This window comes from Setaria italica, chromosome V (assembly GCF_000263155.2).
Source record: "Setaria italica strain Yugu1 chromosome V, Setaria_italica_v2.0, whole genome shotgun sequence".
Lineage (NCBI taxonomy): Eukaryota > Viridiplantae > Streptophyta > Magnoliopsida > Poales > Poaceae > Setaria > Setaria italica.
In genome coordinates this window covers 4,157,351-4,174,053 of record NC_028454.1, presented here as the reverse complement: position 1 = coordinate 4,174,053, position 16,703 = coordinate 4,157,351, and the positions used below count along the sequence as shown (strand labels likewise).

The following is a 16,703-nucleotide window of genomic DNA, read 5'->3' as shown; positions in this document are numbered from 1 at the left end:
ACAAATGTGAAAAATGAAGCTAAACAGTTTGTAAACAGACCCTAAGATAAACTCTTAAAATCAGGATGGAGAATCACTTCACAGAATCAGGAGAAGCTACTTTTTTCAGCTCGTAGCCTCTTAGTTTATTTCAGAGAATCACTTCACAGGATTAGCAGAGAATCACTTCTCTCTGAAAAATTATTTAGCAGAGCTCCTGCTAGATTCAGCTCCAGGAGCTCTGCCAAACGCACCCTTACATTGTGACTTTTAGGTTTGACTATAAAAGCTGTTGATCACAAATTTCACACAAACATTGTCCATAAACACAACATACCATAACTGAACTATTCAACTTGCAATTCATGCGCCCCAGAGAACCATGGAAAGCTACTTGTTTGCCACCGACTGTTGACGGCCATCTGGTATCGAGAAAAGGACAATAGGTTTAGCCGGCCGAATAAATGGAACGTCGCAGCGGTAGTACCCTTTTCTTTCAAGCTGTATGATCTCTCCTTGTTTTAAATTCTGCATGTTCGGGTCCCCAAGAGCTGAAATTTCTCGTCGCGTGCAAGGATTGAGATTGGCGGTGCTGATTTCCTCATTTTCTTCCAGCTTCCAAGATGCCAGACAGAAGGATTTAAGATGCAAGCAGAAGCTACTTAACCATGGAATAAGACAACATATATGGATTAAAGAACAACATTATTCATCCAAAGAAACTCCATTCCATGTGTAAATAAGGTAAAAGAAGAACAAACTATCTCGTGTTTCACAACAAATACATAATAGCATTTGAGTAGATTGCCAACTTCCCCCAAAAAGTAACTGCCGAGGAAAGATAAGTTTGGTACTGGGACTTGTTCTCCAACGAACAAAATAATCAGCTATGATGCAGGTAAGAGATAGATATAACTTGTCTAAGGAATGTGGTCTTTTGTATCGTACCTTTTTCTTTGTAATTAGGTAGTCAAATTCAACCAAAGATAGCGATACAAGGTTTTCAATATCGGGCAACCACGTCAGCTTCAACTTGGTCGACTTCACTGACCCCTCGAGTTGGAGTTCACCGACCAGTTGAGTAATTATTCCATTCTCGGTCTTGATTTCTTTAAGGATGGCGTTTCCCCAATCCATCAAAGTGACTTCCTGGCCGGTGCTCATGACATCAGCATACTCTAACCAAATTCTATTTGTGAAGGTTGTAGCCTTGTTTCCAGCACCCTCATATTTCTTATGCCTTGGTAAGATTCGAACAAATGGTTCCTCTGGACCATTGGTAAGAGTCAAGAGCACACGCTGGTCTTTCAGCACAGCAGTATGCCTTGCACACACAGGATCAATTATCTTCTTATTGATTGTCCAAAGTTTATCCCACTCCATCAGATTTAGATTCTTTGATGCACCCTTTGAGAAAGAGAAAAAAACAAAAGTTAAGAACACAACATTCATATAGTTATAGGTCATAAACATTAGCTCATTACATGATTACCTGCTCGAGTATAAATTGTGTCAATGCTTCAATCTTCAAGCCACGACGTACAATGCCTTGTATAGTAGGGAAGCGTGGATCAGTCCAGCCATCTACCTTCTTGTTTTGTACAAACCCGAGAAGCTTGCGCTTGCTGAGAAGGGTGTAAACCATATTCAACCTGCTGAACTCAAAGATCTCTACCCTTCGCAAACCCATATCTTGAAGTATACGATAGTACTGTGCATTACGATCATGGTATTCACTTGAGCGAAGGGCATGAGTCACCCCTTCCAATGCATCAACAAACGGGCAAGCAAAATCATACGTTGGGTAGACCTTATATTTTGAACCAACACGATGATGAGGGACAGTGTTGCAACGGTAATAGACAGGATCCCGGAGTGACTTGTTAGGGTCCAGCATGTCAAGCTTACCCCGTACATAGCACTGCATACCAATTTCAGTTCCGTTAACCATCTCTCTCCACAATGACAGATTTTCTTCAACAGTATTGTTTCTACATTTTGATTCCACGCCAGCCATCCTCTCAGCTCGCATTTGCTCCCTTGGTGTGTCATCAACATATGCCTTACCCTGCTTAATCAGACTTTCAACCATTTCCATTAGCTTTGGAAAATAATCTGATGTGTATGTAACTCTGTCATATTTGATTCCCATTGTGTCAATATCTTCCATGATGTTCTCTACAAATTCATTGTTTTCTTTGGAAGGATTGGTGTCATCAAAGCGAACTATTAGACGGCCATTGTATCTCTCTGCAAAGTACTTATTCAACAGCCCAGCCTTCGCATGACCAATGTGGAGATACCCGCTAGGCTCCGGGGCAAAACGAACACAAACCTCCCCGACTTTTGCACCCGGTAGATCTATTTCAGGAATTGAGGTGTTCAACTTCAAATCTTGCACCTTTTCTTTCAGGCAGGGTGCAGGAGATTTTCCAATACCTCTCTTTCCAACATAAGCTGCTGCTACTTCATCTAGCTTACCAGCATAGTCTACAGCTATGCTGTTGAACCAGCGAGTAAGGTTTTGATATTTCTTAGACCTCCTCAGACTTTCCCATCGTTGGCCAGATCCTAAAGAAGAGTGCCATAGCTTCCAAATTAAGCAATACGCATTTTAGAAAATCAAAGTTACAGTGTTACCGATTGATTAAAAAAGCAAGAAGATCACCTGCAATATTTGACCATACTACCATGTCAGCAATTGAAAGACAATAGCCAACCAAAAAGGTCCGAGATGCCAAGAATCCATCTAGAAATGAGCAAGCAGCTTCAAATTCAGATCCTGAAAGGATAACTGGGGCATATTCAAGCCATTGATCAACCTACAGATGAATAAAAATAATAACTTAGAATAAAAAGCAAATCATCAAAAACGTGGATGGGCAACTTTTATGGCAGAAAGGCAAACAATTGACCAAAACGTACATCTGCTGCCTGAATAGCATCCTGACCATAGAAGCTGGGAACAGTTGTAACACGAGCAATGTAACGAAGGATTGTGTTGATTCCATGGATGAAGTCCCTGCACAGAATCATGAAAACCTGACTGAGAGATAAACCCCAAAAAACAATACTGCCAAAAGGATAATCAACAATAAGAACAGTACGGCAATTGTTTCACCAAAAAAGAATTTGCTCCAATTGAAAGCATTAATTTCCAACAGACATTATTTACATAAAAATAATTCCAGAACTGCGACTATTAAGATGAGATGCAAAAAATAAGAATACTCAAAGCTGCTCTGCCATATCCCTGGATGAAATCTAAGAAACCCTTATCTCAGGGCTTCCAACAATCACAATTACTCTTCAAAACCAAAGTATGTCAACGAATCGTAGTGTTTCTAAGCCATCTTATGCATTCAACATGGCATCCCATTCAAGTAAAACCATTGTTGCAATCTAAAGCACAGCAGACTGACGATGAAGATAGTGTTCGCATTAAACATAAAAAAGAAATTAAAAAAAGACAGCAGATAACTTCAAGTTCGTTGAACTCGCGGCAAAGACTCTGCATAGGAAACGGAAGCCCAGCCTGCTCATCAAATTAGACATATCGAAAGCCTTCGATACTGTCTCCTGGCCATTCCTTTTACACGTGCTCCAGGCGAGCGGCTTTGGGGGTAAATGGCGGGAGTGGATAGCGATCCTCGTGTCCACAGCCTCAACTCGGGTCCTCCTCAATGGAACCCCTGGAAGATCTATCCGGAACGCTAGAGGATTACGACAAGGAGACCCCTTTCTCCTATGTTGTTCATCCTTGTTATGGAGGTACTCCACCGCCTACTGGCCGCGGCTGCCCAGCAGGGGGTGCTCTCCCCCCCAGCTAACTGTGGCATACACCACCAATGCTCACTGTATGCCGATGATGTTGTCATCTTCACGGCGCCGCGCGTCCAAGACGTCATCACGATCAAGACTGTGCTTGACTTCTTTGGCCAAGTCTCCGGTCTCCGGACAAACATCCACAAAAGCCAGTTGGCGCCAATCTACTGTACTGACGAGCAGATTTCCAGAATCCGGGACATTCTCCCCGCACAGATTGCTACCTTCCCCATCCAGTACCTTGGCTTGCCTTTGACGGTTGGGTGCCTGAAGAAATCCCACTTCCAACCCCTTATTGATAAAGTTGCTAGCAAGATCCCGAGTTGGAAGGCACACCTCATGAACAAAGCAGGGAGGCTAACGGTCGTCAAATCAGTGATGTCCTCGATTTGCACACATACACTTCTTGCGCTTGACGTCCCAGACTGGGTGCTGCGAGAGATCGACAAGAGCAGAAAGGGTTTCCTTTGGGCAGGGAAGAACAAAGCTGGGGGGGCACTGTGCCATCTCCTGGCCAACTGCGTGCAGGTCGTGTAGGTTTGGGGGCCTGGGGATTCCAGACCTCAAACTCTCCTCTCAAGCTCTTCGGCTTCGCTGGATGTGGCTAAAAAGAACGGATACGCAGCGCCCGTGGATCCAATTAAGCACTGATTATGACAGGGACAAGAACCTTCGAAGTATCTTCCAAGCATCGATCCTGGTTCAACTAGGGGGGAGGACAACTGGCTGGGGGACTCCTCACCGTGCTTCCTCGCGCCAGACCTTTGTGCTATGGTCAAACCCAAAACAAGAAGAACCAGAACCGTAGCGGCTGCCCTGACAAACAAGGTGTGGATTCGTGACATTGTCGGACGAGCTACAGTCAGCGGCATTAGGCAGTATGTCCAGCTTTGGCATACGGTTGCCACCGTCCATTTGCAGGCCGGCGTCGAGGATATCATCTCCTGGCGCTGGGAAGCCTGTGGGACATACTCCGCCCGATCGGCATACCATATGTTCTTCCGTGGCTCCACTGTCTCGCCGATCTTCAGGACCGTGTGGCGCGCTTGGGCACCCTTGAAAGTTAAGTTCTTCATTTGCCTCGCGGCCAAGGGCAGGATCTGGACCGCTGCAAGGCGCAAACAACATGGGTTGCAGATTAATGATGAGTGCAATCTCTATGGCTAAGAAGCTGAAACGGTGGATCACCTATTTAGTCATTGCGCCTGCTCCCGTCAGGTGTGGCTTCAGGTTGGGCAAAGAACTAACAACCAGCTACCGAACCTCACCCCGAATTCCAACTTGATCAATTGGTGGCTGTCTATCCGTGCTAATATGATCAACGTTAAAGCTAAAGGCCTAGATTCTACAGTCATGCTGGTCTGCTGGAGGTTATGGAAAGAGAGGAATGGCCGAGCCTTTGCAACTGACGTTGCTAGAACACCGCAACAACTCTTGCCGCTCATTGATGATGAAGCGTCGCTTTGGACTCAAAGTGGTGCCCGAAACATGGAAGCCTTTGGTTGGAAGCCTCCTGATTGTTAGCTAGCGCTGCGACTTTTATGTCTTAAATTCTGCTACTAGACGCCCCCTTTTAACAAATGTAATCTCTGCCTATTTCCACTACCGTGTGCGAGTGCCTAACAGCCAGCGTTATACAAACTTTGTATTTACCTTCCTCTTAATTGAATGATGCGCAGCTCTCCTACGTATTCTAGAAAAAAAAAGACAGCAGTTCATCATAGAGAAAAGCTGCAATCAATTGCGATCACTTACCCAGAACCGAGATATAGCGTGGGCACTGAACCTGGAGCAAGGCTAGGATCAATAGTCAGGGAAACACCGGCAATCTTGGCAGCAGCGATGATGGCCAGCGGCGGGCTGTCCTGCGCGAACGCTAGTCTGGCCTCCTCCATCCTGCCCCTTGCGATCCAAACAGCGGTGAATCTACCAACGGGAGAGGAATTCTGTAAGGTATGCAGACCAACACATATCGACCATTTTTTTATCTCTTCCGAGCGTCAAAGAAGCGTGAACCCGGAGGAGGGGGCGATCAATGGCGAAAAAGAAAAATCGGTACAAGGAAAGGGGAGGAGGGAGATACCTCTCGACGAGGGAAGATGATCGGCAGGTGCAGACCCGCCTTGTTGTCTCGCGTCGCCGGCGGCGAGGTCAGCGGCAGTGATGAGAGAGAGAGAGAGAGAGAGAGAGAGAGAGAGAGAGGAAACCCTCAAACCCCCCACGAGATTATGCAGCTGTCCCACTTCTGCCCCCTGGAATGGATGGATACGTGGCCCCTTTTTAAAGCGGGTTGAGTTTTACGAGGGGGGGGGGGGGGGTTCAGTTCGGCCTATATTAGTCCAAATCCATGCATCGTATTTGAAGCGAATTCAGATTGAGGCCGCTGGTTTTGCTAAATCTCTGACTAAAACTGCCAAGAACCCAGCCAGCAGATTCCAAATCAATGGGCGAAGAAAATGGAAAGTGAAAAGCAAGGGATGCATAGCTATAAGCCTCCTTTACCCAAAGGTCAATCTAGCCGCCTTTGATTTTGTTTGATTCCTGGCTTCAGTACATTACGGTGTGCCGAACACTGTTAGCTCCAGAGTTGGGCTCGTCGACTCTCGAACTGAGATTACCAAAATACTGGCCGATGGAAAAGGTACTCTTCTGAATTGCATGAGAACATACTACGTAATAACTGCAAATCACTCGTTCAACTCACTCCAAATTCCAACGGCTCTGTTAGAGTCGAAACATTGAAAATCAACTAGTGCAATATCATCGGTCACTATTTGCAACATGAAAAATGATGTATAAAAATAACTACATCGTTTAATTCTAGGATAGAAAATTCCCGCCACAATCTGAACACTATGTTTCATGCCAACATCCATTGTGAAACATGCAGAAATAATAGACAACATCGATGCTTAACTATTGCAACATGTGTCGAAGCGTCCGATCTTTTTAAAATTCCGAACATCCGTACCGTAGCATTATCAAAAATCTAATGCAATTTTACAGAGTTTGATCAACTGGAACCACAGAACAGCAACATAACTGGAGATGAACAAAGATTAGATGGTCTCGGTCGATTGCCAATGGAAAAGTTCTTCACGAATCACATCTTTTTAACGAACAAGCACAAGGAGGTGATTATTTCATTGATAAGGATTTATGAATCACATATTAATATAACAGAAACTACGTATACTGACTTCCCGCACGGAAATACAAATCCCTCATACAACTCAGCTCCAAAAATCTTCTTCTTTTTTCGTTTGTGAAAAAAATCTAATACAATTTTACAGAGATGCATTAACTGGAAGGTAGGTAACCTTATATAAAAAGCGGAAGGTAGATAACCATATAACAGGAAAAAGATTTTATCGAAATGAACCATATCAGCGCAAGGAACTGCAAGGGTGATTACTTCTGTTTACAGAAAGTAGGTATCCACCTCCACAGTATTCTTAATGAACTACATTCACACTGGATGAATATTTTCTCAATTCAAATGCTTACACTATGTGAATCTATGAGTACACTTATGTAAATGATCTGAATGTGTCATATTCAAACAAAAAAGTGGTACATATTGGACTAGCAACAAATGGACTAAGTGGAAGCAAAGTACCAGCACTAACAGAAAAAAAACTACCATTCTATGAAGTTCATGTAGGGGGCCAAATCAAACATCCAGCCCCCACCGAATTGAATCACCGCCATCACAATATACACATCGTATGCCAATCCATCCATAAACTGTATCCATCTTTGTGGCACCATACAGATCCAACTCATGCTTGAAGTGGCAAAACTATGGCAGTTTGGCCATCAGACCACTCAAATCCAGGATGCTGAGGTTTCTTCCTAGTCATCAATATCCCAACTTAGGTCCTCATCGTCTTCAACGGAATTAAGACGTTTTCGGAGATCCTCCACTTTGTTAGTAGAGCTTGACCGTGGGCTGGCCCCTTTCTTCTCATCTTGATCGCCCACATCCTCAATCTCCTCCCAGCTAAGATCTTCCTCCTGTGCTGATGGTTGAGACACCACTGAAAAATCGCTCTCCTTAGATGAGTCACCAGCTTCAGCCTTCTCTTCCTGTCCCACACCATTGCTCGACTTTGGTGTCAATGTTTCAACACTGGATTCACCATTACCATCCTTTGCTTCCGCCGAAGCTACCTCCTTATCTTCTGTCGAATCAGTCCCAACTGCCGCTTCTTGTTTCCCACTGCCCTCTGTTTCATGGTTAAAGGGATCTGCTGATTTCTCTTCTTTCTTATCTACCATGGAGTTTGTGCCTTCTTTGTGATCACTGGTATTTGCATCTTCATCATCGTCATCAACATCCCAACTGAGTTCTTCATCCTCCTCCTTCGACATGGCCCTGCTCACGAGTTTGGTGCGGACATCCTCTGCCTGCCTGAGCTTATCGACCGCAAAGAAATACCGAGACCAGAATGTCTCATAATCAACAACTGACGGCACAAGCCTCTCCACAAAGCTCTCTAGTCCAGGGCTTTCTCGGAGCACTCCCTCTATCTGCTCCTTCACCTCATCAATTGAGAACGAGCTATTCCATCTGGCAAAGCCCTCGGAGTCCTCTGGCTCCTCGGTGAACGTGGCAGGATCAGCGCGCAGCGCCAAGACCTGAGCCTCAAACCTGGTGTACTTCTTGGATGGCAGGGAGGCACGCCAGGAAGCACCTGAAGCAGAGGCATCCGAGGGGCGGGAGGCACCGTCACCATCCTCACCATCGCCTTCCGCAGACCGGAGGGCCTCGTTGGCATGCGAGAGGAGGCCGGCGGCGGCGGCACCAAGGTCGTCGACGGCCTGGCCCACGGACTCGAGCCTGTCGGAGGCAGCAGACGCGCTGGCCTCCAGCGCGCCGGGGAGCGCCGAGGCGGCTCGCGCGGCGGCGGCCCGGAGCGCGGCTGTCTCGAGGCGGAGCCCCGACCCGAGGTCCTGGAGGTCGCGGCGGTAGCCTCCCAGCACTGTCTCCGACCGCGACGCGAACGTCTTCACCAGGCCCCCGAAGCTCCACCCGCCATCTGGACCCTCCCCGGCCTCATCCCCCTCCTCCCCTTCCGCAGCCGCCACTTCCGCATCGGCTCCTCGCTCTCCCTCCTCCTCCTCCACAGCAGCAGCGGCGCCCTGTTCGTTCCGCTGAGCCTCAATCTCCTCCGCGAGCGTCTTGATCAGGCCGCCGAAGCTCCACCCGCCGCCAGAACCCTCCCCCTCTTCGTCCGCCGTCGCATCAGCTTCAGCTCCCCGCTCGCGCTCCTTACCCTCCTCCTCCGCGGCCGCTGCTGCAATGACCTCCTGCTCCTTCCGCTGGGCCTCGATCTCCTCAGCGAGCGTCTTGATCAGTCCGCCGAAGATCCACCCGCCGCCGGAGCCAGCCTCCTCCTCGGCCCCCTCGGCTCCCTGCTGCACCTCCTCCTCCTCCGCGGCGGCGGCCGACTCATTCACCCTCCGCTGCTCCTCAATCTCCTCCTTGAGCGTGTCGATCAGCCCACCGAAAATCCACCCTCCGCCCGACTGCTCGGCCGCCGGCTCCTGCTTGCCCTCCTGCTCCCCCTCCCGCTGCTCCTCGCCCTCCTCCTCCTCGGCGGGGGCGGAGAAGACGGAGCTGAAGAAATTCATGGGCGCGTGCGGATCGGGGCTCGGATTTGGATCTGGGCGAGGGTGAGGCGGCGGAGGCGGCCGCGGGGATAGATAAATCGGGCACCTGCCGTCGAGGAAAATTTCCCCTTCTCTCCGCCACGTGCTTTAATCATAGCTTTATCTGTTACGATGACGAGTGGGACCAAGAAGCGTGGGGCCCGGTCGCAGAGAGAGTAATGGCAGGATGGGATGGGATGGGATGGGCTAGGCTAGTGGGCGGTGGCTCGCCTAGTGGGTTGGGCGCGATGCCGATCTGGTTGTTCTGGACCAGCCGGCTGCCGACCGACCGGGTGGGCGGAGCCCAACCCCAGTGTGGTGTGTGTTTCGGTGGAACGTGAGCTTTCTGCCCGCTTGCGGGTCGATCCACCGTCGATTTTGTCCTCTCCCAACTCCCATGCAAAATATCCTCTACAATAGAAGACTACTTCTTGTATACTTAGTATATATCCATAAATAATCATTTTGACCAAACAAGTCAAATTAAACGTAAATAAACCTATAAATCGTTTGCTCGACAAATCCGTAATATACTCGTATCTTTCCTCAGGCAATCTTAGGTTTTAACGCATATCTCTGTGGTTCTCCATGTTACTTCCAAATCGCAGCTTCAAGTGTATATCCGATCCATAGGGACCCTCCTCTCCTCCTTTTTGTTAATTCCCCTTGCTTCGTAGTGCTATTCACTTTTTTTTCACAAAGGTTGGTCCCATTTATGGCAGACAAAAAAGCTCCCTAGCTTGGTGGCTCATTTCAAAAATTGTTCTAGTTAAACTTGTTCTTCTTTTATAACCAAGATTATATAAGTTCGGAAGAAAGTCAATTTCATTCTAGTTTGACTAGTTAGGCTCTATGTGAAGTTAGATCTCAAATGATAGAAAGTGCTATAATAGATAATAATAAATAAAATTTTGAATAAAGCTAGAAAAATAGAGATGGCTCCATATCCAACTAAACCTTATTATTTGTGATTTTTTCATTGTTTGTTTTTAGTTTCAAAGATTATAGATTGCAGTTTTGGTTCTATCCTGCATCTTGTTACTTGATCTAAGCAACTTATTCAGGCCATCGATTTTGATTGCCTGTGGTTGGATGCAACTGCCTAGTGCTAGTTGTGTGGACCAGAACTGCAACCAAGCGTGATCTATATAGCTAGACAAGCATATTGTTGGAATAATAATAATCTGGCATGTGAATTATTATTACAATATTAGAAATGCTTGTTTTAGCTTACAGAGTGTAGCAACCAGGAAGCTGCAATCCACAGCTAAAACAAAAAATAGGAAGCTCCTGATTTTCCTGCTGGCTGCTTATTTCAGGGCTAAGCCGTGACGTTCTTGTGGAGCTAATTGAACCGAGCTCGAGCTCGAGCTCAGCCGACAGACGAGCCGAACTCACACCCCAAACCAGATGAAGCTCGCTCCAGCTCGAGCCTAGCCTACCTGAGCGTGAGCGAGCCCGAGCTCGGCTCGTTAACCGCCCCATCAGCAAAGACACCAGGGGATTTCAAAATCTTCCCCCAAATCTCTCTCCTGCCGCTCTCCCCCCACCTCCGCCGCCGCTCCCGCTCCCGCTCGGAACCGCGTCTAGAAGCTTCTGGATCCTTCCCCCGGAGTGGATGGAGCGGAAGTTCTACGAGAAGTACACCGCCCTCAAGGTACCGCCCGCCCGCCCGCCCGCCCGCTTCTTCCCTGTCCCGTTTCTCCACCCCGCCCGCGGTGGCTTGACGCTGCAATTACTTTCTTTCCGGTTGGATCCCTCGCCGCGCCTCGCAGAAGCGGAAGCTGCTCGACGAGGGGTTGGAGCGGAAGAGGGAGGAGCAGCTCAAGGAGCTTTACGATGGTGAGGCCAGGCCGCTGAATTTGGGTTGGATTCTGGGAGGGAGGGTTTGGGGGAGGAACGGTTTTCTTTTCCCTTCATTTTGATTTTATTTGATTTTGATGATGCAGCCATGAAGGATTGGGTCGGCGGCCTCGAAAAGGATAAAGAGGAGCTCAGTGAGAAGCTGTAAGATGCGACTGTTACAATTGAGTGTGGGGGTTAGGGTTTCGTTGTTTAGGGGTGGAAATGGTGCCTACACCGTTGCTTATGTCCCAGTTTTCTTTTTGCTAATTTTATGATTCCAGGGCAGACAAGGAGGATGAGCTTGAGAAGGCCCGTGAGGAGTTCCTTGAAGATCTTAGGGGTAAGATTCTCTATTGAATCTCAAGTTTGAAGTTTATTTCTCAGGGACCTGTTTTAGCTCTTGGAATAGGAATGCCTAGTCTGGCACATGTATGGAGCTGATACATGTCTTTGGGAAGTGGAGGCTGTGATGCGTCCCTCATTGAAATGACTCATTGATCAACATGTTCACACTGCCAGCGCTTATCTTGGTTACACTCTACATCAGAAACATGCAAACAGTGCAGCATGCATTTCTAAATATCTAACTAACGATGAACGGTGCAAATACTGCTGAAGCTTACACGTTGAGTTTGATCAGCTTTGGTTTCTTAAATCATTTCTCATTCTCCTAGTCTTACTGCCTGCAACCATGTTTTTATTTTATTTTTTCCTGTCTAGTTTGTCATGAGAAGTAGGCATGGGTTGAGTTAATCCTTTTCAGCTGATTCTCCTTAAAATGGTGTACTTGTGAGTGGATTCTTCTTAATTTGATGTATCTATTCCTTTAACCAACATACACAAAGACTGTCTTGGCGACTACACTCTGGCTCTACAAAATTGTTAACGAGAAATGGATACGCACGCCCTATTGAATGGCATGCTACAATTATTTAATATTTTTTTACAGCATTACAATATGAACTGAGAGGAAATGTTGAGATAACTATGCTGTTGCTTTCCTTGATGGACAAATACTTGAATACAGAATCCTGAGTGATAAGAGAAATTTTTGAAATGGAGAGAATATATGTACGGATATTTGTGTCAAACAGTTCAGGCCAGAGCATACTACCTTACTGCACTGAGGACACTGAAGGGCATTTAAGTTTGCTGTGCGCCAACTATACTGCTTCGCATTACTGGAATGCTGGCTATAGCTTATTAGCATATAAGATAAATTAAGAATATTTTATGCCATGTATATTTATTGAAATTGAACTGTTTTGTATTGTTTGCGATATGGTCACGCAACTGGTCAACTTTGCATTCATAAATTTTTCAATAGTGTTTGGCAGGTTGTTCCCATTGAGATGGTACCTAGTGTTCATACACTTGTCTTTTTGCTATGGTCCAAAATATGTTTCCCTTTAAAATTATCCTACAAAGCTACATTAGTCTTGACGTGGTAATTTAAGTCATAGTTTGCATGCACCTGGTTATGACAATATTATTCATCACAATTTGTGAGATGGAGCAGTCCTTTCGCATCATTTTTGCTTTAAGGTTGCCACAATATTTCTTTTTCCTCTATTTTTTATCTATTTGGTGTCAATTAAGTTGATTTAGGTGCCACAATATTCACTTATTTTTCATTGTTGTTTCATGCAGCAAAGGACAGTGAAATTCTGAGGCTTAAGAAGCTCTTGGATGAGCAGATTGAAAAAAACAATTCTACTGCTACCAGGTCTGTGGACCAAACACCTGAAGCTATCCAAGCAAATCCAACTCAAATGTCGCCTAAAAGGAAGACACCACAGTCAAACTGCAACACAAAGAGGGTACAGCTGAGTGAAAATGCTTCCATTCCTCACAGCAGCCTCGAGGATGAATCTCAAGAGGTCAGTTGTCTGTGGAAGGCCAACTAGTTCCTTGTAATATAAAAGTATTTGAGTGAGCTTTGTTTACTAATCCTGTTCCTTATGGCTTGAATTGTATGATCCTGCAGCTAGAATGCTCTAGAAGATACACATGCATCTCGGGTTAGTGAAAGTATGCTGTTACTAAGTTGTCGCATGCCTTCAAATTATTTAACCAGTGTGTTTTTTGATTCAGGGAACGAGACAAACGAATGTCCCAGCGCTCATATGTTTCATTTGCTGCTTCAATCTTTAGTTCGCATGAAGGTCACAGTAGATGATGGGACAGAAAGATTTTCAGTTTCAGTCTGCCATGAAGCTAGCGGTACTTGTTCTCGACAGATCTCATGCTCTTGTTTTTACTGCAGCTCAGTACTAGAATAACACTAGCTATTATGCGAGTTATACTTTTTATTATTTTGCTGTTGCTATCATTATGCGATTTGATATGTTACTTATGCATGTTGCCAGCGTAAATGTGCAGACTTAATAATATTTTCTTAAACCGACTTAGATGATCAAAGACAGATGATAATGTCTTTACCAAAAAAGAAAGCATATTTTTTTTGTTGCTTTGTCATTTGGCCTTGCCTTTTTATATGGAATTGCTGCATATGGATCTTATTGGGTACCAAAAATGTGTAATAATATCATGGTGACCGGAACAGTGATGCTAGAGCATGAATTATTGGAATAAATGTAATACTTACAAATTGTCAGTATCTGAAATTTATGATATGGTGATATATTAACTTATTTTTCCATGTACCCTGAATATCCCTTGAAAATATTAGTGACAGGGGAGGGGAGGTGTAAGCCTTCTTGGTAAATACTGATATGTAGCTCAAGATGTTGGCCTCTGTTAAAGAATGTAGAGTCAGCACACCTTATGATTGCCACAGCTATTATGTTAACAAAGTAGCACCTGTCATATGGATTTCATTCCATTCGAGGATGTTACATTTACTCTGATACTCTCAAGTCATGTGGTGTAAATGAACTGATTATGATCCTTGATGAGTTGTTCAAATTGATGCAGGTTACAGTTTCAACCTCACATGGTTAGAGAAACCCGGTGAATGGTCATATAAGCTCTCTTCATTGGGCACCCTGGAAAGGATAGCCGTCAATTGGATGAAGCAAGACATAAGGTTCAGTATGAACATGTGCCGTGTGTTCTTTGAGCGGATATCAAACATCATCACGAGAGGGTGACAGCATGCTCTTGAAACTGGAAGCCTCTGGATGTAAAAAATGACCTCTGGATGTAAAAAAAGTGATTGATCGCTATCTCATGTGAGAACTGCTGTTTTGCTGCCTGTATCCTTGCATTGAGCTTAGTAATGGTTCGTGGGTGATAGTTGTTGCCATGGTGTCTTATGTGACCTTCACTTCTTCGGTTCAAGTTGTTACACTTGATGCACAAACTTGGCAGGAACCTGTGTTGTATTGTATGAGTTTTCACTTTGGTGTCTCCATATGTATAGCTATTCATTTTTTACCTGGAACAGACACATAGATATTGCTGTTGTGGTTGTGGTCAATTTGAACAGCTCCAGTTCAAGTGACACCGAAGCAATTTCAAAATATTTCATTGTCGTGACATGGAATTGAAAATGTAGAATGATGGAATAGCATAGGTTATATAAAAACAGAAAAGGTACAGAGTACGTTGCTTTATTCATGCCTCAATTTTTAGGGGTGAGCGTCCGGTTTGGCTGTTTTTCTTTACAAATGTTTGCATAGCCTTTATCTTTTACGAAATATGATCATTTGTCACATCACCGGTACAATAGAAGAATTGGCTTTACAGACTCCTTGAACGGTTGAACCTTGATAAGCCGAGTAACACTTCACGGACTCGCCTCATCGGTGCAGTTTCTGAACATTTTCGGTTGAGCAACAGAGGTCATCAGTGCAGTTTCTGAACATTTTCGAGATGACGCCGATGCGGTTTCTATTTTCGAGATCGAATTGGTCACGCTCAAATCAAGGTGTCATTCCCATCTCAGAACATGAGGCGATAACAAGTACTGTGAAACGAATCACTACCACTGAACATCCAGAACTCAGAGAACAATTACAGACTCGCCAAGCGCTCGAGGCGACTCACATCCTCCCCTGCTACTACACCACCAGACTGGAAATCGAACCCGACCAAAGAATGCATCTAATCCCTCATCGTCCAAGCGAGATCACTGCTTGCAGAAGCTTCTCCATGCTACCACCCGCGAAACCGCAGCCGGCAACATCGCCGGGCGCCTTCCTCCTCCTCCCTCTACGCGGCGGGCTTGTAGAGCTTCTCCACCATCTTCCTGAACTCTGAAGAAATCGAGAACGAGCAAAAAGCAAACGATTCAGAACAAGAAATCGGGCAATCGTGTGATGATTGACGAGACGCGAAGGGAGATGTCGAATTGCGAGTACCTTCCTGGTTCGCCCAGAGCGCCGCCGCCTGCGTGTTGAGTGGCGAGTCGTTGTTCGGCTCTGCACAAGAAGCAACCCACCAATCGATCAGTCAGAAACATGAACACGAACAGCACAAACGAGATCGATCGGTCGATCAGCCCAAGTGACGAATCTAGCAGATCGGTTGCGATTCGTTACCTCCGAGGAGGCTCTGGATGGAGAGGAGGATGGTGCGCACGTCGTAGGCCGAGGACCACTTGTCCTGGAGGATGTCGAGGCAGATGTTGCCGTGGGTGTCGACGTTGGGGTGGAAGCAGGGCGTGTCGAACCGCACCTTGGGGGGCTTGTAGGGGTACTCGGCGGTGAAGGCGAGCGCGAGGCGGTAGGAGGTGCCCTCGTAGGCGGTGCCCGCGGATCCGGCGATGGTGCCCACCCAGTTGAAGATGTTGTCCCCATCAGGGAACGCCGACACGCCGGGGTCGCCGCCCATCATCAGCGCCATCAGCTCCGACTGCAGCCGCCGCACCACCGACTGGCCCTCCGCGCCCTTCCCGGCCGCCGATGACGCCGGCTTCGGGCCCGCCGCCGCGGAAGCCGCGGGGACGTTGCCGGTCTGCGACTCCTGGTTCTCTCCCCGGGCCATGGCTGGCGATCGGCTGAGCCGGTGCTTTCTCTCTCTGTACTTGCTCGGTCGGCGGCGGCGATCGGATCGGTGGAGGCGCGGAGGGAGGGGAGGGAGCGGAGGGGAGAGAGAGGGAGGGGGGTGGGGGAGGAGGCGGCGGTGGGGCGCGGGATTTAAAGGCGAGATGTGATTGGGTGGGGATGCGATGCGAGTCTCTGGTGACCGTTGGGGGCGCTGCGGGCGGCGACAGCTTTCGCCGCGGCCGCCGGCCTGGCTCCAACGGCTAGTTCGGGCCGGGTGCCTGGGCACGCGTTCGTAGTCGCACACGGGTTGGTCGCTGACGACGTGGGCCCGTGTGGCAGGTCGGCGGGCGGTGGAAGACTGGTGAGTGGTGACCTGGCTGACTGATTGACCACCGCCGTGGCCCGTGGCAGATCAAGGGCTCGGAATCGGAGACCTGGGATTAAATG

At 47.0% G+C, this 16,703-nt stretch overlaps 4 protein-coding genes across 4 annotated transcripts; 1 reads left to right on the top strand and 3 right to left on the bottom strand.

Moving 5' to 3' along the window:
- Positions 1-129: 129 nt before the first annotated feature.
- LOC101763548 (glutamate--tRNA ligase, cytoplasmic) lies at positions 130-4,719 on the bottom strand. The gene is made up of 7 exons (XM_022826321.1): positions 4,567-4,719; positions 3,836-4,071; positions 2,905-3,001; positions 2,648-2,801; positions 1,472-2,550; positions 928-1,386; positions 130-594 (listed from the first exon to the last, which is right to left on the bottom strand). The coding sequence occupies exons 1-7, from the start codon at positions 4,717-4,719 to the stop codon at positions 370-372; spliced, it is 2,403 nt and encodes an 800-aa protein (XP_022682056.1). The 3' UTR covers positions 130-369.
- A 2,462-nt stretch (positions 4,720-7,181) lies between these two features.
- On the bottom strand, positions 7,182-9,548 carry LOC101755695 (BSD domain-containing protein 1). The gene has a single exon (XM_004967662.4). The coding sequence runs from the start codon at positions 9,439-9,441 to the stop codon at positions 7,660-7,662; it is 1,782 nt and encodes a 593-aa protein (XP_004967719.1). The 5' UTR covers positions 9,442-9,548; the 3' UTR covers positions 7,182-7,659.
- A 1,430-nt stretch (positions 9,549-10,978) lies between these two features.
- Positions 10,979-14,754, top strand: LOC101755289. Its single transcript, XM_004967661.2, has 8 exons — positions 10,979-11,116; positions 11,235-11,301; positions 11,409-11,466; positions 11,586-11,644; positions 12,955-13,184; positions 13,292-13,325; positions 13,399-13,527; positions 14,242-14,754. The coding sequence occupies exons 1-8, from the start codon at positions 11,078-11,080 to the stop codon at positions 14,415-14,417; spliced, it is 792 nt and encodes a 263-aa protein (XP_004967718.1). The 5' UTR covers positions 10,979-11,077; the 3' UTR covers positions 14,418-14,754.
- A 422-nt stretch (positions 14,755-15,176) lies between these two features.
- LOC101754884 (ubiquitin-conjugating enzyme E2 20) lies at positions 15,177-16,371 on the bottom strand. The gene is made up of 3 exons (XM_004967660.3): positions 15,810-16,371; positions 15,630-15,689; positions 15,177-15,524 (listed from the first exon to the last, which is right to left on the bottom strand). The coding sequence occupies exons 1-3, from the start codon at positions 16,252-16,254 to the stop codon at positions 15,481-15,483; spliced, it is 549 nt and encodes a 182-aa protein (XP_004967717.1). The 5' UTR covers positions 16,255-16,371; the 3' UTR covers positions 15,177-15,480.
- Positions 16,372-16,703: the final 332 nt, after the last annotated feature.